Raw genomic sequence first — 24,265 nt, 5'->3', positions numbered from 1 at the left:
ACCCCCAGGTAGCCATGACTCGTATAGACCCATTTCCCTCATCAATATCGAGGCCAAAATATTGGCCAAGGCCCTAGCAAACCGTCTGGCTCCGTATATCACAGACCTGGTCCACTCGGATCAGGCAGGCTTCATGCCCCATAGGGCGACGCGACATAATATCCGTCGGGCGCAGGCGGCGATAGACGCTGTTGGAGCCTTGGGGGACCAGGCGGCGTTATTATTGGCCGATATCAACAAGGCCTTCGACTCGGTCAGCTGGTCGTACATATTTACACTACTGTCGTGGCTCAACCTAGGCCCAATCTTCCGGTCCTATATCAAACTACTCTATACGGACATCACGGCCTCGGTGCGAGTCGCTGGAGCGGTGTCGGAGACATTCCGCATTGGCCGGGGGACTAAGCAGAGATGCCCTCTTTCCCCCTATCTTTTTGCCTTAGCCATGGAACCCCTGGCTGCCAGAGTCCGCAGTGATGCGCTGATACGGGGCTTCGAGTGGAATGCCACCCTGTCAGATAAAATTGCGCTATACGCGGACGATGTCCTCTTCTTCCTTACCGATTTGCAGCGCTCCGGCCCACGTGTCCTGGAGGTCATGCAACTGTTTGGGGAGGTGTCAGGTCTATATCTGAATTTACGTAAGTCCACCCTATGGGTGCTACCGGGGGTCACGGTGATGGATCCTTGGGCCTCGGAATTGCAAGTGGCCACAGCTGGTCTGAAATACCTCGGGGTGTTTCTCTCAAACTCGGCGGATACTGCCTGGGAACGTAATCTACTGCCCGTCTGGGAGCGGGTCCAGACAGATGTCAAAACTTGGTCTCGAATGCCCCTATCAATCTTTGGCCGGTCTGCTATTTTTAAGATGGTTGCACTACCGCGCCTACTCTACCAACTACAGAACCATCCGTATCCTATCCCACCCCAATGGTTTCGGCAGGTTAACTCAGTGCTGGGTCGCTTCCTTTGGGCGGGAGGTGCTGCCAGGGTAGCGCTGCGCACTTGTTTTTTGTCCACATACTGTGGGGGCTTAGCCACCTCGGATATACAGTCATACTACCAAGCCGCTCATCTCCTTGTTCTAAATGAATGGTGGTATGGTGACAGTGGGGATCCAGCCTATGCCCTAGAACGTGCGTTGATGGGCGATAACTCGCTCCACACCATCCTATACTCATCCCGACTACGTCGACCGCTGCCGAGGGTCACTAAACTTGTCTTTGCAATATGGCGACAGGCCCTGCGTCGCATGGGCTGGTGGGGCAGACTGACCGCGGAAACGCCGCTATGGCGCAACGGTTTGCTACCGGAACTATCTAAGTTATCAGGCTTTGATGGCTGGGACTCAATAGGCATCTCGCAGCTCGGCCATGTGATGTCCGGGACGACTCTCAAGTCCTTTCAGGCCCTTCGTACCGACTTCGATATGCACCAATCTCAATTTTTTCGATATTTACAATTCCGGCATGCACTGACGCCCAGCATCACCAACCTTGACTCACTCCCTGAATTCAGCCCAATCGAAGCAAAGGTCTTCATGGGTGACCTTGGGGACAAGAAAGTATCACGCATTTACCAGACTATGGTCACCCACTGCTCATCCAACCTTCTTCCGCAGAAGGCGAACTGGGAGGCCGATATCGGACCATTAGATGAGGATGATTGGCGAGAGGCTTTAGAATCCCCGAAGGGTGCGGCTATAGCGATACGGTTTCGCCTCATACAGTTCAAAATTCTACACAGGGCCTACTATACCCGAGAGCGGCTGTGGAAGGCGGGCCTGATTGGGTCCCCGGAGTGTCTGCGATGTGGGGCAGAGGTGGGTACGTTGCTCCACACAGTGTGGTCGTGCTCCAAACTGGTTGGCTTCTGGAGGGGTGTATGGGGCTGTCTGTCGGAGGTGCTGGGCTGGACCCTTCCCCGTACTCACCGCCTGGGTCTATTGCACATCATGGAAGGGGTTGGTGGTAATATCTATAAGCGACACCTACTCCTCCTGGGGCTGGTGGTAGCCAAAAGAGACATGGCCCGAGCATGGAAGGATGTGAGGCCCCCCCCCCTGACTGCATGGAAGGCTGGTATGGACTTCTGTATGGGTCTGGAGAGGCCAATCTTTGAGGCGCGAGGATGCCCTCGTAAACATTTTAAAATATGGAAGAGGTGGGCAGACTACAGAGGTTTGACGCTGGACCCCCCGGCGGAACAAGAAGAGGACCTGTAGCCCTGTATGATCCGGCGAAACCCATTCCCACACACGTGCTAGACACACCGAGAGCTTCCATCAACACGGTTCACACACACATGCATGGGGTTAGGGCGGGTTCCAGGGAGGGTTCTGGGAGTTGGGTGGGTAGATAATTGAAAAGATGAAGGTGGGATTACTGTTTCCTTGTATCCTTGATTCCATTGGTTCCTTGCTTCAACGCGCAGATTTATATTGTGATTGTAACTAAAATGCCTGGTGGTATCGTCCTGAATGTGGGATGCCACTCTAATTCATATGCTCATCTTTATCAATAAACTTGTTGTGAAAAAAAAAAATGTCTTATGATAGTCCTAGGGCTCTGCAAACAGTACTGGCCACATGGCCTGACCCTGAGTGCAACCTAAGGGAATACAGACCAGGAAGAGGCCAGTATTGTAATTGTAATTGCATGTATATAGCGCTTACTACCCATACGAGGCGTCGAACCACTTTTTATGCGTCTTTACTTCCAAAACTGCCTTTGTCTCTCATGACAGGAAATCGTTTGAGCAGCCGGAGAGCAGCACTCAGTCCTTGTCTAGATCAGTGGATGTTAACATGTGGTCTGGGGACCCAGGTGGGTCCGCAAAGCTTAATCAGCAGGGTCCGTGAATGCTTAGAAAATTAAATAATATTAACAGATTAAGAAAGTGTCTATAAATAAAGAAGCAAAATGTACAGTTGAAAATTTGAAAACATGAAGGCATTTGAATTTGGAGGAGTGGCATGGATCGGGGAGGCGGGGCCGGGTGTCAGGGGGCGGATGGGGGAAGCGGGTCTAACAAAAAAAAATTACCTTCTTACCGCTTCCTCGCTTCATTTCTCCTCCGTAATCCCTCAATGCAGCTGGTACAGGAAGCACACCCTGGCTCCCCATAGTGAATCACAACTATGCAATGCAGTGTTGTGATTGGTCTGAGTGCCATGGTTCGGCACCCAGACAGGCAGTGGAAGTCTGGGCATGTTCGCCTCCCAGGCTGCAATACAGCCTGGGTGGAGAACATGCAAAGTGCGCATGAATGTTTGGCCGACCTGAGACCTTTTTTGTAGAAGCAACCAGAGAATATTATGTCAGTGGTTTGCTACTTTTCTTTTTAATTAGACAAGCAGGCTCATCTATAAAAAACGACTTGAGAGTACTCCTCAGTCTATTTTAAACTACCCTACGCACATTGCTCATGGCCCTACACCCGCACTTCACATTACGGCTTTCAAATAACAGATCTCAGAAAAAGAGCCCCTTTTAGGGTGCTCGTCGGGCATTGCAGCAACGGCCCAACGAGGAGCAAGCCCAATGCTTTTCAGGTGTGTGAGGCCCCAGTTCCAAAAGGAGCAGACTCCCATCCCACTCTTTGGTGAGACCGACCAGTCCGATATTCTCTTGATTTCACTCTCCCAAAAGGTACTGCATACCTGGTTAATACTATTTGATATTTATTAGGGGCTTGTCTGTTGGATCTATATGCGCCACCAGTCCCCCTCTTCTTTGATGATATATAAAAGGTTTATTAAGCCAGTCGAAGTGGCACTTTAAAACTGCACATCGAGGTTGTGCTGCAGTGGCAGGCCTGAGACACGTTTAAAAGGCTACTTAAGTTGGTGGCACAATCAGTGCTGCAGGCCCACTAGTAGCATTTAATTTACAGGCCCTAGGTACATGTAGTACTACTTTACTAGGGACTTACAAGTAAATTAATAGTACAATTGAGGTATAAGCCATTTTCACCACACTTAAAGGAGGGAGCTTAAGCACTTTAGTACTGATCATCAGTGCAAAAGTGCGCATAGTCCTAAAAGCCAACAAAAACAGGTTCCGAAAATAGGAGTGTGGAGACAAAACGTTTGAGAATGACCCTGCAGAGAGGGCCAAGTCCATCAGTTACCCTTTGTGTAAGTATGTTATGTTTCCATGTGTGCATGCACATATTCAAGCCTTTGGGTGAGTTTGCATATTGCTATATGGTAACCACACAGAATGAAGGCTATAGCCCATTCCCTGTAACTGTGCACTACTTGTGCCTTTCCCATTGCACCCTTGGGGTTATGCTCTGAGAGTGTTCCAAGTGCATTCAAAACATTTGTGAATCTCTGCACAAAACACCTTTTCCAATGTCACCCTTCTTTAAACTTCACGGTCCTGGTCTCTGCCCCAATACTTCCATTGTATCTAGGTTGTGCATGTAGAGACTTCCCCAGATTGCTTGCTGAGTCCATCAGATCGGCAGCTTGGTTAATGCTAGAGAGGGCTGAAACATCATGACTTCTTACCTGACGTTCATGAGTTACTATTGTGTACTAAGCGGTTTCCTAGAAACATGGAGTTTACCAGATCAATTCCTGGGAGAGCTAACTCAGCCTTATATCCTTCTGAGGCCTATAACTTAACTAACCTTAAGTTGAGTAATAGTGAGACCAATTATATGAGCACTTGCAACTTTTGCGTTTATGTTATGTGCTATATAAACATTATTACATACACCTTTACATGGGGATTTAAGTTGGGTGAGTCCCTTGGATCTCAGACTTGGTAGTAATTAAACACCAACATTGAAATGTCTCTCTATAGGGCCTTAGATTAATTTCCTTATTTTTAAAGGCAAAAACTGTGACCATTTTCTGAACAACGACTGTAAAAACGGAAATACTTGTCAGCAATGTAGTTTCTGTTTACATTACACTTTTACTTGATCTTGAATTCCTTTAGACTGCTTCTTTTTTCAGGATGTTATTAGGCATGAGCGGATTTTGCGGATTGGCAATCTGCGAATTTGCGGATTTGCGAATTTGCGGATTGCGAAAATCCGCAAAATCCGCGAATCCGCGCGGATTTTTTTTTTTTATGTTCGCACGGGTTTCTGCAAGTTCGCGAGGGTTTTGTACAATTTCGCAAATTGCGAAATTGTACAAAACGCGTGCGAACTTGCAGAAACCCGTGCGAGCATAATGTGCCCCTTGTGTGAATAAAAGGTCAGAGAAAGATCAGTTCAGCAGATGAAGAGAAAGAAGCTCCTGGTCACAGGAACAGCACGGGTATTGCGCTCGTGAAAGTCAAGGATGCAAAGCCTATCCAGCATCACAGCTGATTTTCCACGGTAGATTTGGGAAGAAGGCACACCTGTCCAGCCTCGACGACGCTCACGATTGTTTTTGGGCTAATGAATGAGTCACTGAATTTGAGCATCAACTAGTTCGAGCGACCATGTGTGTGTTACTATGCAATCGCCCCGAAGGGCGCAGGGGTCCCTTGAGTGAGCTGCAGACCTGTGCCCAGCCATGCAACTATTTTACAATGGCGCCAGCAAGCTGCCAGCGCCGTTGTAAAATAGTTACAAAGTTAGCTTGCACAGGAAGCACTTAGATAAAATAAAGCAGCACCTGCTTCGTTTTATCTAGTGGTTCCTGTGCAAGCTAACTTTGTAACTATTTTACAACGGCGCTGGCAGCTTGCTGGCGCCATTGTAAAATAGTTGCATGAGTGGGGGTTCAACTTTTGAACCCGTTACGTTCGCGGATTTTTTTTTGCGGATTTTGCGGGAAATCCGCAAAATTCGCGGATTGCGGATTTCCCAAAAATCCGCAAAATCCGAGAGCGTAACGGATTTCCCGCTCACACCTAGATGTTATATTTCTGTATGCTTTATTGCAGTATATTACGCTTGTATAGCGCTTTCTGTGAACTGGGACACCAGGTGTCTGTGTGATTTCTGGTTGTGGGTGTATATATATAAAGAGGCACAATTTAGAGCTCTGGAATTGAGGCTGAATCAGTGTGAGTTTCTCACTGTGCTTGTCAGTGGATCCTAAAAGTGTTCAGAATAAACACACATGCAATCTGTCACCTTTCTGTGAATGACCCAGATCAATGGTCATGTGTTCCAACTGTAATTTATGATTCTGTGCTAAACAGTATAAGGAGGTGCACAGCTGTTGAAATATTGACAGGATGAAAGAGAGAAAATAAATGCAGTACTTACAGGTGATTGAGTGTGTTGGGTGTTGTGGTGATGAAGTGAGGGAGATACAAGGATGTATGTGATGGAGTGAGTGAAAAGAGGGTACTGAAGAGGAAAGAGGCGAGGTACGAGATTTGCAAATAGAGGATAACAATAAGATGTTGGGCGAAAAGGGGCAAGTGTCTAACACAGAGGTTACTGGGGAAAGTGCTGTGAAGTGAAGAACAAGGGTGATTGTAACACTCCAAAGACTTCTACTTCTTCCACAGACCTTAGTAATATTTAATTCACAGTCTCATACTTTCAGAATTGAATCCTGTTAAATTCTAATTATTTACAACAAATTCATTGTTGTTACTCATTAATCTGATACTGCTAACAGACATTGGGAAAGCCAAAATATTAACTTGTTTTAAGTGCTTGCACATTACTGTGTGATGTGTCTTGATGCATTAAGAGAAAGTTCAAAGACCAAAACTTAAATACGAGTCAGGTGGTATGTTATGGAAAGCACAGGGTTTTAATTTAGATGTTTAAAGCCACTCTATTAATTGTATAGACCACACCTCCAGTAAAGGATTATTAGTTATGCTTCTTAGGGCACGCCCCCCTTAGAGGACCACTCCAGTTTTTTTCATCCCACTTAAAGCCCTGATTTTGCACATGAAAACTGGCGATCTGCCTTCAAGGTCCTAGAAGGGCATATTACCAAGCAATAGCGATAATATTCGCTATTGCTTGGTTAGCGGGAAAAAAATATCGCCGAGCACCGAGGATTTTTACCGCTGAGATAACTTGATATTATAAAGGTTTATCTCAAAAGCAGCAAAAATCCTGCGAAATGCATGAATATCGCTGAAAAATCAGCAATATTCATGCATTATCGTGACAATGCTCTTAGCCATGTTATCCACCTTCCATTGGATAACATGGCTAAGAACTGCTTTTAGCAGGCGTTAGCTTTTGGAGATATTCGCGCTTAGCGTGAATATTTCCAAAAGTTGTTAATAGGAGTTAGAGATGTTAGCGACTGTTTTCAGTCGCTAACCTTTTGGCACGCCCAATTTGCATGTCATTAGCGATAATTATCGCTGACATGCAAAGTGGACCCCTGAATGCCCGCTATCGCCTACAAGCTGTCGCTAACTGGTGTTAGCGACAGCTTGGTAATAGGGCGATAAAATTATCGCCGCAGTAGCAGGAAAAAGTCCCGCTAATGGGGCGATAATGCCCTTGGTAATATGCCCCATTATCTTTCCTGGATAATAGAAAGACTCAGCTCACGGGTGTTAGTGAAGACATTGGCGATGTTTTCAGAATAAAGAAAGTTAAAAAAAGAGGAATCTTGAAAGAGGTTTGTTGCAGAGGTCCGGAAAACCACGTACCCGCCTTTGATGTAATCAAGAAAGGTGTGCTCCGATTCCACACTGAAGGACAGGAGAGTAACCTATGGGTGAAAAACGCAAGAGAAGGAGATTTAGAAACGAGGCTTAACAGTAGTCACCCGCTGATATATTATTAATGCATTTAGGATTACCACAATATTTGTCAAATGAATTTGCATACAACTCCTTAGCATGGCATTAATTTGCATATATATTATTTAAAGAGAAAACAATTAGCATTCATTTTTGCATTGTGCACAGCAGTGGTTTCTTCATGATGGTGAGGAAGTATCGCCCCACCCCCGCCCGCTGCCAGCCACGCTAAACCAATCTGAACAATAAAATTGCAATTAAAATAATTTCATTGCTATTTTATTATTCACAAAGAGCTCCACAGCCGTCAGCCTGCCCAGGATCCGGGATGAAAGTGGGGTGGGTCCTCTACTGTTCGGAGGACTAGTGAAATTGCTGGTCTGACACTGCAAAAGTGCGCAAGTCAGTTTGGCCGGCTGTCTTGAGCTGGCCAAAGTGACATGCGCACTTTGCATGTCTCCACCAAGACCAAGCACAGGCCTACAGGACCTAAAGGAGCGTCCAGCCAGAATGCTCCATCCAATCCAGCCACTGCTCTCATGCAGCATAAGAGCAGCGTCTGGATTGTTCAGGGAATTTTCTGCTTCCACTGAAGCCTGTCAGAGCCATCTACTGCAAGAACACAGAGGATGCAGCACAGGTAAATGATTCTTTTTTTCAATTTAAGTTACCAGCTGCTCCTGATTGTGCACATCACCTTTTGTCAAGATTTGATATTTGGATTTGACTCTTTGTCTGTGGAAACATTTAGATCAACTTGACAGAACACCTATTGCTTTAATGAACAGGGTATGTCTCAGAATTTAGCAGAGAAACCCTGGGCCTGATTCGCAAAGGTAAACGTAGACGTTTGTTTTAAACTTAGGCCAAACGTCTACGTTTACGGCTTTGGGCTTTCACAACAGGCATTTTCAAGTACTATCTTTATGTCTGCACTTTGGGCAGCGATCCACCATGAGTGAGGACATAAAGATAGTCAAGGCACAGTATGAGACGGTGATGATGCAGTGAGCAGTTTGTCTAGTTGGGGCTTCCATGGGTTGTGTCCAGCAGTTACCAGTTGAGGGTCCGATGTGCAAAGGTAAACTTAGATGTTTGATTTTAACTTAGACCAAACATCGAAGTTTCCAACTTTGGAAATTCACAAAGGGCATTTTCAAGTACTATCTTTATGTCTGCACTCAAGGCGGGGAGAGCCACTGTTGGCCACCTCACCCTTGTCTCAATGCCCTTGTCTTAGAAAGTGAAGTTGTAAAAATGTGTACCTTGTTTGCACCAGTGTGCTCCTTGTTGCTGTTTGGGGCATTTCTCCGAGCCCGCTCCTTGTGCCCGCATCACCGCCACTTCTTCGATTGCCGCCCGGGGTCTCCTCCCGCCGCCGCAGCTCCGCAACACTCGAGCGCGGCTGCAGTGGGGGGGGACCTGCCTGGGAAAGGACTACTCGAACCAGCAGCCTTCGCGGCCAGGAGCCGCCTTCACCTGCGCCAGGAGGTGCTTAAATTCCCTGCTATCCCCGGCGGAACGGGGGACGTACCTTGTTTGCACCAGTGTGCTCTTTGTTGCTGTTTGGGGCATTTCTCCGAGCCCGCTCCTTGTGCCCGCATCACCGCCACTTCTTTGATTGCCGCCCGGGGTCTCCTCCCGTCGCCGCAGCTCCGCAACACTCGAGCGCGGCCGCAGTGGGCGGGAGACCTGCCTGGGGAAGGACTACTAGAACCAGCAGCCTTCGCGGCCGGAGCCGCCTTCACCTGCTCAAGGAGGTGCTTAAATTCCCTGCTACTCCCCACGTCGCGGGACCGCGCGCGGGACTGCGCCGGGCTAAGCCTGGGCAAAGGGCAGGCCCTCTGTGGCCCACGGAGGCCCTCGGAGGCCGGGCTGGGCCTATCCCTTTACATCTCGCTCCAGCCTACTAGAGACAAACAAGGGTTAAGGTACTTGGCCATGTGACTCTGGACCTTATGAGAATAACTGCCTGCTATATTGCACATTGTTGGTGGGGCTTTTGCTCACTTAAATATCTTTTTTTAAATCACGTATTGTTATATTATAAATAGCAGATTATAACACCAAGGGCCCCAAAGGGAAGGAAATCACTAGTGGGTGGGTCTGTGAGAGGCACGCTCGATCAAATTTATCACAAGGGCGGCTTCCAGGCTGGACCGTGAGATAGCCATAACCGAGCGCCGCATCTCAACTGAACTTCAAAATAAACGTTCATCCTTAGGACCCCTTAAGCTAGTGACTACCCTGACGCCTAACCCAGACAGGGACAGCTCTTGGCATAGTAACATTAGCACTCCCCCCAGCTTAAAGATGCCACAAATGTATCTGAGTCCAATAGGCTATATAGCAGTAAAGATTCGAGTATAGAACGTCCCTTAGTAATAACATCAGACGAATCTCTGCTACAGAAACCTCGAAACCCTATAATAACTAACAAACCTCGGGCTCCAATACAAACAAAAGGACATACACTAAAGAGAAAAAGAGGTGGAAACAAACACGGGGGTAGACAGGCTAAAATGACCAAGACCAATTCACATCCCCTTCAACATCAAACCGCAGGAACCGAGATTACAATAGAAAAGTCAATTCCAGGTCAGGCCCAAATGTCTCCTTCTTTAACACATGAGCTCATAGGAAACATTGAGGTTCTAGTAAAGTCTTTATTTCTTCCACTTGTTGAAAGAGTTAAGAGGATAGCTGAGCAATTAGGTACAATTGAGGCAGCTGTTAAACTAAACTCAGGCCTATTGAAGGATCTATCAAACAACGCAGCCATAAAACCTATGCCAGTGGAACCTGGGATATTAAATACCAGTAAGACCATGAACACCTTAGAACACATACATACACTGGTAGAGAAAACTCAAATTCCAATTGCTGCTAAGACAACGACTAGAGCAGAGGCTTCTGAGGGGAACGAAACCAGGCCTGTGGCAACACAGGGAGATATAGGCAAAACTAAACTACCAAGGACAGAGGGACAAGCGAGACATGAAATTTTCTCACCTACCACATGAGGCAAAAATGGTAGGGCCAACTCAGACAATAGTAAAAATACCCGCCCCATTGTGCAAATTGACCTTCCACCAGAGTCAGCCCCCTACACTGCAGTACTAACTAGGGTTCCAGAACTATCAATAGGGAAAACCGAAGGTTACAGGGAACTTAAAAACAAAGTCATTTATTGGCTGAGAACCAATAGACCACTACCCCCTAATATTAATGAGGAAATCCTTTTTGTGAGACGGCTGGATTGGGTGGGACAGAGGCCCAAAGACATCAGAGGTGATGTCGTAATATTTAACTTTAGAGACCGTAGGGTCATCCCATACTTAAATGATTGGTACCATGAAAGTGGAGGGGATGGGTTTCAGATCCGCAACTTGAGCTATTTTTACCCAAGGTCTCTATTACTTCATGATAATATCACGAAGAACGTTTATCAGAGATTTCAAGGGGCCCCCACTTTCCAAATCTCGATTGCTAATAGATTTGATGTCTTCACAGGACTAGAGGGAGTAGATTGACTTAATTGTGACAGATCTACGCTCCCATGCCTACAAGATCATAGGGACTGGTCATCTTTTCCATCACAGTCTAATGAGGAATCAAGTAAAAGCTCCCACACTAGAGAGATCCCCATACAGGAAGGTAGGAGAAATGTTGGTATGAGGCATGGGACCGAGAAAAACTATGCTCTTAACATAGCCATGGGTGACCTAATGACGCCAGTTATAAATGGTAGTTTTGATAATAGCATTAAGAATTATCATTTGAACAACAACAATGCTAATGTTAATGCAATAAATCACCGTAATAAAGTAATCAGCTTTTTAGATAATCCCAATCAAACTCATGAAATAGGTGCTATAAATTATTTACCATCTTGCATAAACCCACTTAATCGTGCCCAATCTCCGAACTGTACAGTGGGACTTAAGGCGCATGTACCTCAGTCAACTATAGGTAACCACACAGTAACTCCACCAGTGTACAAACAGTTTAATTGTCCCATGCCACTAGAAGGTAGCGATGATTTTAGTCCCCCTGTACACGTTGAAATCGATACTTCACTGGAAACTGTATTTTCCAGAAGTATTATAACCTGGAATGTGGCAGGCTTGTCCACTAAAATCAATGATCCGATGTGGCAATCACTGACTTTAAGTCATGGCATAATATGCCTGCAAGAAACATGGGCTAATAAAGAGCTTCACATGGTGGGATACAAAACTTTTTTTAACTCCAGCTACACCTAGTCAAAGTTGAAGGCACAAGGGTTGTCTATGTACGTATATTTCTATTACTACTGGACCCTCCAATGTTAAATTTTCCACTGATGATTATTACCAGATCTTAATTACATCATGGGGACACCTGCAAAGTTTAGTGTTGGTAAACTTTTATAATAATATCCCCCCGTACAAAGAGAGCATGTCATTAATAAACTCTTAAAGGACCTCATCAAAATTGAAGAACATATGTCAGGAGACATGGCTCTGTTGTGGGTAGGGGACTTTAATTGCTCACTATGTCCCCGAGGAGCAGCGGGTCTGTGTGGTATGGATGACGATAATGAAAAGGCTATGAGTCACTTTATATATAAACAACCAGAGAGGAAGGGTTTATAAGGCTACTCTTCAACCCCCAAATCACGATTTACAACAACAAAAGAGCACCTAATGCTGTGAATTCACAAGTGGTATTGTACCTAATTAAAGAAAAACACAGTGAGAAGACTAAAGTTTATGCGTGCGGTCAAAGAACTGTGACCCAGTGGGTCACTGGGGTTCTAATATAAACCACCAAGTGATCTCACTATTTTTAATGTGAACAACTGGCCCTAGAATAAAGTTGTTTGGGTCCAGCTGTGATCTTTTACAATTCACTTTTTCACCACTGATCACATATATCACATCACACTTTTTGAAATACCTGCTCCGCTGCAATCGCAGGCGTCGAAGCACACAGGGGGGATATTCGGTCCCTCCTGTGGGAACCCCATGATGAAGCATGTCACCACTAGGGTGAGTGAGGGTTCTTTTAGAAAATAGTTTTTTCTTTTCTTTCTCCCAGTTCTTTGACCGCTCGCATAAACTTTAGTCTTCTCACTATGAGTCACTTTACCCACACTAAGTTAGGGAATATGTACAACATCATAACAACTCAATTTTCTCTTTCTTTTATTAATGAACTGTGTTGCCCACCCAAAAAATGTAATCCAACTTTCAATGGGAGGGGGTCAAATTCGACCATTGCTTTCACTCTTTTGTGAACCCGCTATGCTGGTGTGGTGTCAAATTGGGAGACCATCGCTACTGGCTTTAGTGATCACTATCCCATTTCTGTAACGCTGAAGGTCAGGGATGCTGATTCAAGCAGTAAAGATAACATCACATATGATCTAAATCCAATACTTGCAGCAAAAAAAGGGGTTTGCATTAAATAGGAAAAGGTGACACCCACAAATTTCTTAGAAAAACTTGTTAAGAACGCACACGAGGATTTTAAAATCTGACTCTCACCTGAAGATGATCCCCATGCCATTGTTGGCTCATTTATACAAATTTGTTCCAGCATAAAACAATTGCTTACTAGAACTCCACGAAATCTTCCAAAGGGGTCTGAAGGTTGGTTTGATGGAAATTGTACCAAGGCACTCGCTGCCCTGAAATAAGCTCTTCATTCTTGCCCACAATCTAGAGCAAACATCCAGTTAGCAAGGCGCATCTATCGGACTGCTCTAATGAATAGGAAAAAAGAGCTCAAATTACAGGCATGGTCAGCCTTGCATGCAGCCTCTGAATTAAAAGATAACACTGCCTTTTAGAAGGCCGTCAACGCCCCATTCCTCCAAGGCCATCAGGGCCCCCAGATAGATAATGCCATTACATCACAGGACTGGGTTAATCACTTTGAGGCCTTGTACAATGATATCGACCTTCCAGGAAAACCTCCAAAGTTGTCTGTGGCTCCGATGGTTGAGGAATTATGTACCTACTTTCCACTGGGTATACAGTTTCATCTAGAAGAGGTGATTAAGGCTCTATCAGAAAGTCCGGCGGGTAAGGCCCCGGGCCGCGCTGTGTCCCTATTGACATCTTTAAGAGCATACCTAACCTCTGGACATCTGTGCTGACTAGAGTACTAAACTCTACAAATAAAAGTGGCCTCATTGCCACCTGGTCGAAGGCAGTAGTTGTCCCGATCTACAAAAAGGGGGACAGGAATGATCCTGCCTGCTATCGGTCAATTTCTATACTCGATGGCCTTATGAAGGTCGCAGGCAGGATCATTCTAGCCCGAACCCAGGATTGGTTGGAAGAACAAGAGATACTTTCTAACCTGCAATACGGGTTTAGAACAGGAAGAGGGACAGTCGAACAGGGACTAAACTTAGCTCTGATAATAGCTAAGTACATTTAAGCTAAAAAAAGAAATCTTTTTATAACATTCGTAGACCTTAGTTCTGCATTCGACTGTGTTGACCATGGCAAGCTGTGGCAAAGTTTAAAGGACATTGGCCTGGACAATCATATCCTTACCTTTATTAGAGAGCTTTATAATGGGGCTGTTGCTCGTTTTAGATTCGGTAGGATGGGGGAGGGTTCCGACATGTTTCGTATCCGTAGAGGAGTAGGACAGGGGTGCATCCTTGCTCCCCTGCTCTTTACTCTATATATAAATAAGATCGGTCCCATCCTGACTGAAGTCTACCACGATTACCCTACAGTAAATGGGTTGCCCATTCCCATACTCCTCTACGCGGATGACGCAGCAATTCTGTCCCAGACTAAGGTTGGCCTACAAAAAGCGTTGGTGAAATTCGCAGAATTCATGAAAAATAGAGGCCTCCGCGGAAAAGTTTCTAAGACTTACACCATGTCTTGTGGACCCAAGAAACGAAGAACACCCTGTCTGATCTCCTTGGACGGTAGACGGGTAGAGCTTGCCAACAGATTCTGTTACCTGGGTGTACAGTTTGAGAGAAAGGGCTCATGGAAACCCGCAGTAACTGCCAGGGTTCTGGCATTTACCAGAGCCTCTGGTGCCCTGGTAAATTTCGCTAAAAAACTAGGTGGTAGACCAGTAAAGGAACTACTGCAGATTTTCAAGACCAAATGTATTTCTACTGGGACATATGGAGCCGGTCTCTGGGGGATCGAGCCAGTGGAGGCTATACAACATATTGAGAATCGATTCCTACGGTACCTACTGGCCGTCCCAAAGAGTACGGCAACTTATGTGGCACAAACAGAATTGGCCCTGCCGTATGTTACGGACATCATCAAATCAGCCCCGGTCTTATTATGGCATAATGTGTGGGTTAATCCATGTACCAGCCTGAATAGAGAGATAATAAAAGATTGCTTTGCATGTGATGGAGTCAATACCATCAAATGGTTTTCTTATGTCAAAAATTTGTTGTATGAAATTGGGGCATCCCGAATACTTCTCCAACCCAGATAGTATGGAGAGCGTGTCCAGAACTGCCCTAAAAAAAATCCCTCATACAACACCTTGAGAGCAAAAGATGGCGGGACGAAAGATGTAAGAAGACTGTGATGGAGCACGATCTGATAAAAGTGTATGAGGGGATCCAGTTGTACCTTTTGATTGAGCAACCCCCTTTTAATCGCATGCTCCTGACCTACTTTTGTTTAGGCATCTTTTACAGACTTGTTACCTTCCCACAGTGCAATGGCTGGTCAAAAGAAAAAAGAACTTGTCCTTGTGATGATGTTTCATATCAGTCAAATATACATTGTACTCTTTTTTGCACCTTTTATAGCCATCCTAGGAAGAAACTGCTAAACCCTATCATGGGGCTTGAGGTCTTGTAGAGGGGCATATGACAAATTAAGATCTCTAGACAATCAGTGCACCATTGGTATTGTATCCTCTTTCTTGAGAGCAATTGTGAGGTTTAGAAAAACGATGTAAACCGGAATTTTTGTACTTGTACGTCCCCACTAGCTGAAATCCTCACAACCTAAAATGAATTACTATACTTGTTAGTCATATTTTTATCATGCTTTTTATTTTAAAAAAAAAGTTTTTAACAGACTTTTTGTCTTTTTAACCTCATATACAATACATAGTCATATAAGCTGTATTAGACTTGTCTGTCATAAATGTGATTTTTATTTGTATGCTTTTAAGAATTTGTTTTTACAATTCGAATAAAACTTTTCAAAGTGTAAATATACTGTAACTGTCAACAATGTTTGTACTTATTTTTACAGCCTAGTGTGGTAATGAGATGAATATAATTTATTAAAAGCACTGTACTTTACTATAAAGCTATACACAACTCAAACTCCGTAACTGATATTCCTTTTGCTTCCACATTAGCATGTGTATTACATTTTTTCGTAAGGATTCGTCAATGTGCTGCACTTTTTCCATTGTAAGTTATTGTGGACCATCTGCATGGATAGACTGACTGTGTGCTGTGTGTTACCTGTGAAATATGCCCTTCATTGCTTCTAAAACCTACCTGTGCTTTTAAATTACTGTGAATAGCTACGCTAAGCCACAGATATGAATAAAACGAATTGAAGGATGAGTTGAAAAAAGAAGAATAGAAAGAAAAATATGGATAAAAGTGAAGTTTAAACAAATGGATTTAATTCATTGGATTCATAGTCTTTGTGGCTGTGCAACTTGGTGGAACCAGTGTGGGCTCCCCTCGTGTTTTGTGATATTGCTGCGCAATGAGGCGAAGCGTGGAACAAGTATGCATGCCGAAAAAGTTTGAATTGTTAAGCATATGGACAAGATGTGTTGATACGGTGTGCATCTCACCACCCTTCACGTTTCTTCATTGCTTCTAGCCTAGGATTGTCCTGTTTCTCGCTTTAGGCCTTAGGGTTCTATGGAGTTGTCCTCTGAATCACTCTCTCTCCGCTCATTTTCGTATTAAAACTCCCAATGGCTCTTACACTATGAACTTCTCTGGTTTAGACTTTCTTTCAGTCTTTACTGAAAGTTAACTTTGGTTCAAATAATTTACAATGTAGTGTGAGTTTCACTTTGTACAAGATTGTGCAGTATTTGCAGTAGTGGCTCCTCTGCTAAGGCGGAGAGGGTCTCATCACTGCTTTTCAGCAGTGCAAAAAGGAAAAACAAAGTGATACTAACACAATGTTATTATCATTTTATTTTTCATTGTGAGCCAGGTTTGGGCGGGCGGGCTGGGCTGTCAGAGCAGGGGGAGAAGGAAATATGTGCACTTAAATGTGCATGATGGTTTGCCTGGCCATCTTGGGCTGGCCAGTCATGCACACTTAGCATGTTCTCCACCTGGCTGTATTGCACAGCCTGGGTGGAGAACATGCACAGGCTCCCACTCCCTGTCTAAACGCAGAACCTGGCCACCCAGACCAATCACAATGCTGATGTCATGCTGGTGAGAGCAGCATTTTAATTGGCTTATGGAAGCCTGTGTGCAGCCTGCTTCTGGGAGTCAGGAAGAGAAGTGGAGGAGAGACGATGGAGGAGAGACGGCAGCGTGCAGAGGTAACTGTTACATTTTTTTCACCCTCCCACCCCCGTTCCCGTACCAGCCACCACTGTTTATTTAAGGTAAGCCGGCCATAATCTGTGAGCGTTCACCAGTAGTACAGAATCGAGGCCTGGTTGATATGTTAAGAAATGGGCAATTCACTACGATCCAACCCTCCGTTTATAATATGACAGTCAAAGACATCCATATTGAAATTACCAATATTGGAGCTACTGCTTGAAAGAATGGCGAATAAACAAAAAATGCATCGGCCTTAGTAGGGTAATATCCAGCATATAAAAGATCATTTTACACATGCAGGAGAAGACGAGAAACATATTTGCATGTGACCTTCATATCCATGGGAAGTCACACACTCAATCTAATATTTCCTGTACAGCAAAAAATGAAACAAAACCTGAAAGTAATCATTTTCGGCACTTCAAAGGTAATCAAATTAATTGCAGCCAATATTACATTTGCACTTCACGGGTTATCAAATTAATTGCAACCAATATTACATCAGCACTTCAATGGTAATTAAATTGCTTTATTAAGACTACTCTTGCAGAAAGTAGTAGCACATGGGTTTATCGAGGAGCAAGTGCATTGAACAGGCAGAGGGCAATGGCATCAGAAATGGGCAACACTTAAGGCTGAAACTAAACTCCCCATTGCACCACCATTTTTGTCCTGAAACCCTCGATTATGCATTTACCGATTCGGTAATTGCCATTGATTCCTATGGGCCTTGAGCGCCACAATAGGACTAACAGCACACAGCCCCACCATAGAACCGCAGGACCAACAGTACAGCACCATAATAGGACCAACAGCACACAGCACCACCATAGAACCGCAGGACCAACAATAAACAGCGCCACAATAGGACCGCAGGACCAATAGCACACAGCACCACCATAGGACCAATAGCACACAGCACTACCACTGAGTATACAGTTAGCAGTACTAGCGCTACCATAGAGCCATGGAGTAAGCAGCACAAAGCACTACTATGGAATCCTAGGATTAGGAGCACACAGCACTGTCAATGAGCAATAGCATGAGCAGAAACAGCGCTAATATAGAGCCATAAGGTCAGGAGAACTCCGCACTACTACAGCGCAACAGTGTACGCAGCACAGAGAGCTACCGTAAACCAAAAGGATCAGCAGCTCATAAATGGACCCTTGGGTCATCCTCACACATCACAACATTGGGAACGAAGAGGACGCCTACCAAACCACTGTAGAGCCGAAAAGCGAGAAGTACAGATGCCTGTACCTTAGTTTTAGGACTGGCAGCAGAGAGCACCACTATAAAGCAAAGGGCTGAGAGAACATACTACTACTAGCAACACAGTGTAACCACAGAGTAGCAGAGGTGTGAGGTGGCTTCTCTAAGCACTTTACCAAGAAATTGGACAGTGCTGTTCCTAAACAGGAGTGGTGTGCTGGTCACAAGAAAGAAGAGGGAAAGCGTGGTGATTCGCGTTTGCAAACCTACCACTGGGTATCCATTGTGTTGGATATAGTTGCCTCACACACCTTTGCAGGTGTCATGCTTCATCATAGGCAGTGCTCCTCGTTGGGCAGGTGGTGCAATACCCAATGGGCTCACCTCAAAGAGGGGCTCTTTAGCGGAGATCTTTTAATCCAACTGCCTATGGGTGAAGTGCGTGTGTGGGGCCTGAAGGTTGTAGACAGAAAGTGGATTAAAATGGAGCACAGGGTACCTGAGACAACTTTATTCGGGTGGTCCCTTGCTTCAATTAAAAGTGGATTAGGCTGGGCTTGCTGGAATTAATGTTCCCTAGCTCTAGACTAGACTAGGAGGTGTTTAAAATCGGTCAACATGTTTCTCGCTATGGTGCATTGACACGCCATTCATCAGGACCTCTGTGATAAAGTCTACAAACAATAATTTTGTTTCAGGTTTATATACTTATTACCAGTTGCGGGAATGTTGTACCTCAATTGCACTGTTCCTTGCCTAATAGTCAGGATTAAAATGCAACATCAATGACCGGCGATTCGTACATCAGGGATTGGGCCTCTGTGTATAAGGCTCTGGTCTCTGGAGTAGTAGGCGATCGTCCTACCCCTACACCGCCGGCATCGGATAGCACGAAGTGCAGGTCAGGAGAGCACAGCACTACAATCTTGTCATGCAGCATTACTATTGAACCATAGGGTAAGTAGCACACAGCTATAGCACCTACCCAGGGAGGCCGAGGCCCCTTTGTTGAGCCTTTAAGTAGGCAGTGGGCAGTATTTCCAAGGAGGCTCCACATAGCACTTTCCTCAGCAGCATTACCCTGAAAGATCTCACACTCACGAGGAAAATCATTCCTTCAAGGTACGTAAATAAGAGGAAATCAAGCCATTGAAAGAAAAGGACTTACCGTTCCCGAATTTACGTACTTCTTTTTCTTCATTTTCTTTTTGGGATTTATTACCTGGAAAAAAGAGTTAAGATGATTATGTCACATTAATATTCAAAAACAAAACAACGATAGACTATTTAATAAAATATCACACAGAATCCCACAGAAGATATGCAACTTTTGGCGGGAACTACTGGCTCATTCGAGCATATTCTTCACCAGTGAAGAAAAAAGAAAAACAAACCCAAAACGTAAGGTGATCTGATTTTTTTTATATAAAAAAACCAGACCGTTTTAAAATGACCATAAGGTTCAGAATGATTTCATTGAATGTGCCCGACAACTTGCAAAACGCAGACAACGGCTCACTAAGGGGAATTCAATGCAACTTGTACACACAGTGTCACATGTGTTAGCTAAATGCCTTCAAGTAGGGACCGCTATTCTGCACTGAAACACCTAAAAACTTGCCTTTCTCTGTGTTCAGTCGACCCATACGGAAAACCGTGTCAAGGCCTAAATTTAAGGAAATGTATCAGGACACATGGGGAAAACATCAGATAGTCCCAACGAATTCGAGAATCCTAGTCACCCTATATAGAGTCCACACTCTTTCTCCTGGATATGGCCTGACCAAAGTGACATTTTTGAAGCTGTTGAAGTACTGTGCTAGTCAACGCCTTCCTTGCAAGCTGCAAGAGCAGGCTGTGCAAGGGAGCTTGTGGTTCTTCTAGCACCATGGACATCATTTAGGGGTCACCATGGGCCGCAGTTGTGACCCCTGGCTTGCCCCTTGCAGCCCCTGGCACTGCTTTAGTGACCCCTCGCCTTAAAGGTAGCAAAATCAGCTGCAAGATGACAAAGGCAGCTCGCCTTTATGGGCATTGTGTTCCACCTTCTGACCATTTTCTATTACACTAATATTGACTATGAGTAATTGGGTTACTGGTTGAGGGGGTAGAACCCTACTCAAGCAGCAACCACAATACTTGTTAGGGTGAAGTCACAAGCACACCCCAAATTAGCCTGTGCTCAACCCTCTGACAAAGAGCAGCCATGCTTCACGTAGAGGCAATGTGTAGATTATTTATGCAACACTTCAATCAGTAATAAAGTGACAATAAAACACAAGAAAACCCTCACAACAAATGTAGAAAAATAGGGAAAATTGCTATTAATAAATCAAGACCAAAGACACAAAAATTCAATCAGTAGAACTAAAGACATGCAATTTTAAATATTTCATTGAATATTGCTCCACAAAGTGCCAGCTTTGGATCCATGGTCATGCTAAACCGAAAAAAGTCTCAAGTTCAGGCCGAGCATGATGGAGCATGTTCCGGCTCCTTAGACCCAGCTAGATCCGTCAAACAAGAGTACCTTTAATCCTGGTTGTGGATAACTGTAGAGTCTTGTCTAGAGGATGCCGTGCAGCAAAGGAGATGCGAGGCCCTGGTTGAGGATGTGTCGCCTACTTGCTTGTTCCAAAGAAGCTGTGGGGCTTGCGATGTGGAGTCCTGCATAATTGTTGAGGTTGTCATTGACAAGAGGAAAGGGCCTGCGTTGGGGATGCGTCTCGCAGCAGTGGTTTTGATGGGGCTCGATGCAATGTGAAGTTCTTGTGTCGGGAAAGTCTATGAAGCAAAGGCAATGCATCAGTTCTGCTTGGGGTTCAGCCGCACAGCAGAAGAGATGCATGTTCTGCTGGAATAACAGATGGGCTGGCAGAGCACCTTCAGGCCCCCTTCTAAGGGTACAGGACTGGGGAAGCACCACTTAGCAAGGTTGGGCTTACATGTGGCAGAGCCCAGGTGCTGGGTTCAAGCTTGTTGGAGCATTCTGTCTCTGAGGCTCTAGGTCGGAGGCCAGCCAACTAGCCCTTGGTGTCACTCTTGAGTCCTGGGTTCAACAGATGCAGGTCCAGCCCGTCTCACCAAGGCAAGAGGGCAGCAGGCAGCAGGTCAGCATAGCAGCATAGAAGGACAGCATTCCTCCAGAGCAGCAGTCCAGCAGAGTGACAGTCCTTTCAGCAGCACAGCAGGTCTTCTTGGCAGAGGCCACAGGCCCACAAGTGAACTGAAGAGCTGGGGTCAGAGGTCCCATACTTATTGCCTGGTACCCACTTTCAAGTGGAGGAAGCTTCTAGAGGTTTCCATCCCCCTGAGGTGTCAGGCATCCCCTTCCTCCCTGTCCTGGCCTCAGCTTGTCTAGGGTCACAATTGACCAGTGTCAAACAATTTGTGCTCAGAGAGAGCCTTTGTGATGTGCAAGTGTTGTAGGTGACAGCTCTGCACCCTCATTGACTCAGAGTGGGAAATCCTTGCAACACTTATCGCCCCTTTGTCTCACAGTCATCAACTGGCAGTACACCAAATCATGTAAAACAGGATCAGGCTGCAAGAATCAAATGGTTAGGGCAAGAAAATACCAAGTTTCTAAAAGTGGCATTTTCAGAACTGTAATTAAAATCTGACTTTACCATTAAAAAGGGCATTTACTGATAATTCTTTAGACACCAATCTTGACTTGTCTACCTGTTCCTAATTGGAAGTTATAGCTTGTTAAATGTAATAAGGTAACTCCGATGTTATTCTATGGGCGAGGTCGGCCTTGCAGGAGTGAAAAACGACTTTAGGAGTTTTTCTCTACCAGGACATGTAAAACTCAAAAGTACATGTCCTACCTTCAAATGCACTGCACCCTGCCCTCTGGGCGGTTCAGGGCCTAAACTAGGGGTGACTTATAGGTATTAGAAAGAAACGTTTAGGCCTAAAAAAAGGTTTGTGTTGTAGGAGTGGGGGGTAGTTAATTTGATGCAGGTCTTATAGTCTAGCAGTGAGTATAACACCCAATCAGTCAATGTCTTTTTTGCCTATTGAAAGGGGGAGGAGACCATCAAAGTCTCCATATCAGTGGTGTTTAGGGTCAGATTGAGCAAAAAAGATTCCTGAAGGTTAATACGCAATCCTGCTACCTCCCCATATAATCGCAATTCTTCTTGGAGACCGTCCAACGAGGGCTGAGGGCCAGTAAATGCCAGTTGTATGTCATCTGCAAACAAGTAGATTTTATAATCCATTGACCCATAGGGAGCCTGTGAATGGAGGGAGACATGCATATTTTGACTGCTAGGGGTTCAATGCTGAGGGCAAATAAGAGCGGGGAGTGTGGACACCCCTGCTGCGTCCCTCTCCTTAAGTGAAACAGGTCAGAGCTCACTCCAATAACTAAAACCCACGATCAGTAGGAGGCATAATTAGCCAAGATCATGGCTATGAATCAGTCGCAGAAGCCAAAGTGCTGTCGGGTATGAAATAAAAAGGACCAGACCACACGATCGAAGGTCTTCTCTGCCATCGAGGGGCAGAAGAACTGCCAGTATCCTTTTCTTAGTGGACCTTTTTGATCAGATGGACAACCTATCTCAAATTTGTTGTGAGTTTGCTCATCTTTAATAAAGCCAGACTGAAGAGGGTGGATCATATCATGAAGTCTGGAGGCCAGTATTTTTTAGTATAACTTGGCATCCAAGTTAAGCAAGGCTATGGGTCTGTATGAAGCACAGGAGCTTGGCTCCTTACTGGGTTTCAGGATCAACGAGACTAGTGCTTCACTCATAGATAAGGTGACCACACTAGACTCCACCATGTGATTAAAAAGGGCCATCAGGCAAGGCACAAGGTCGGAGATAAATGTTTTGTAAAATTCAAACATAAGCCCATACTGCCCTGGTGACTTATGGAGTTTCTGGGCTGTGATAACTGTCTGGAGCTTATCTTTGCTTATAGATCCTCCCAAAATCTCGTTTTGAGCTGCTGCCACTTGAGAGAGTTTGGCGCCATTTAGATAGTTCAATTGGATGTGCTCGTCTGTGTGAGCTTCGGTATATAGCCTCTCATAAAAACTGCCAAAGATTTGAGCCTTCTCTGCATCTGAGACAACTGGCCCACCGACTCCCATTAATTGCCCTAATGTATTCCCTCTCTCACTTGACTCTAAGCTGCCGTGCCAGATGTGATCCTACTGTATTGCCTTGTTCATAGTGTTATAAAGATGAAACTCTGAGGCAGAAGAAGGTAAGAGTAGTCTTTATTTTGTCACCCACTCTCCAAGACTGCCGGAGAGATGCCAACCTTTTAAGGCAAGCTCTGGCAGGACATACCAACAGTTGAGGGGGGAATGAGGAGGAGCATTACAACACATAGCTCATGCATTTAAGATATAAAAGAGTGAATTCAGTACTGTTAGTATACATAGTGTTAATCTTTCCCCTTAGGGCAGCGATCTTCCGTCCAGGGCTAGAGTCGAGTGTTCTTTATGCTCCCGTTCTGTCGTGAGCAGCTCTGTCTTGAGTGATAGTCTATCTTGAGCCCTTTGCTTTTTTTATGTGCTGAGACTAGTGATATGCAGTTCCCTCTGATTGCTGCTATTGGCAGGGGTAGTATTCTGTGGGTTGTTCAATTGTACAAATTCTATAATGGCCTTACGAATATCATCCCTTAGGAGGCGATCCTTAGTAGTGGAGGTAGAGAAAAAACACTGAGGAATTGGCTAAGGAACACATAGTCTAGTCTTGAATATGTACGATGCAAGTGTGAAAAGAATGTGTTGTCGTGCGACTTTGTATGGAGGGTCCTCCTTGCATCTATCACACAAAGCAAATGCACCACTTTTTTCAGGGCCTTG

The 24,265-nt window shown here is 45.0% G+C and overlaps 1 protein-coding gene across 2 annotated transcripts in view; it reads right to left on the bottom strand.

Annotated features, from left to right (window-relative positions):
- LOC147665960 (copine-5) overlaps positions 1–24,265 on the bottom strand; it is a 1,339,740-nt gene that overhangs the window by 143,142 nt on the left and 1,172,333 nt on the right. For both annotated transcript variants that reach the window (XM_086949376.1, XM_086949377.1), the window contains 2 exons: positions 19,598–19,651; positions 7,587–7,648 (listed from right to left, as the gene is read on the bottom strand). In XM_086949376.1, coding sequence (XP_086805502.1) covers positions 7,587–7,648; positions 19,598–19,651 — 116 coding nt within the window. The remainder of the gene's footprint in view (positions 1–7,586; positions 7,649–19,597; positions 19,652–24,265) is intronic.

This window comes from Lissotriton vulgaris, unplaced genomic scaffold (genome assembly GCF_964263255.1).
Source record: "Lissotriton vulgaris unplaced genomic scaffold, aLisVul1.2 SCAFFOLD_285, whole genome shotgun sequence".
In the NCBI taxonomy this organism is placed as follows: Eukaryota; Metazoa; Chordata; class Amphibia; order Caudata; family Salamandridae; genus Lissotriton; species Lissotriton vulgaris.
Note: the sequence above shows the minus strand (reverse complement) of the source record. Positions and strands in the feature narration are given on the sequence as shown.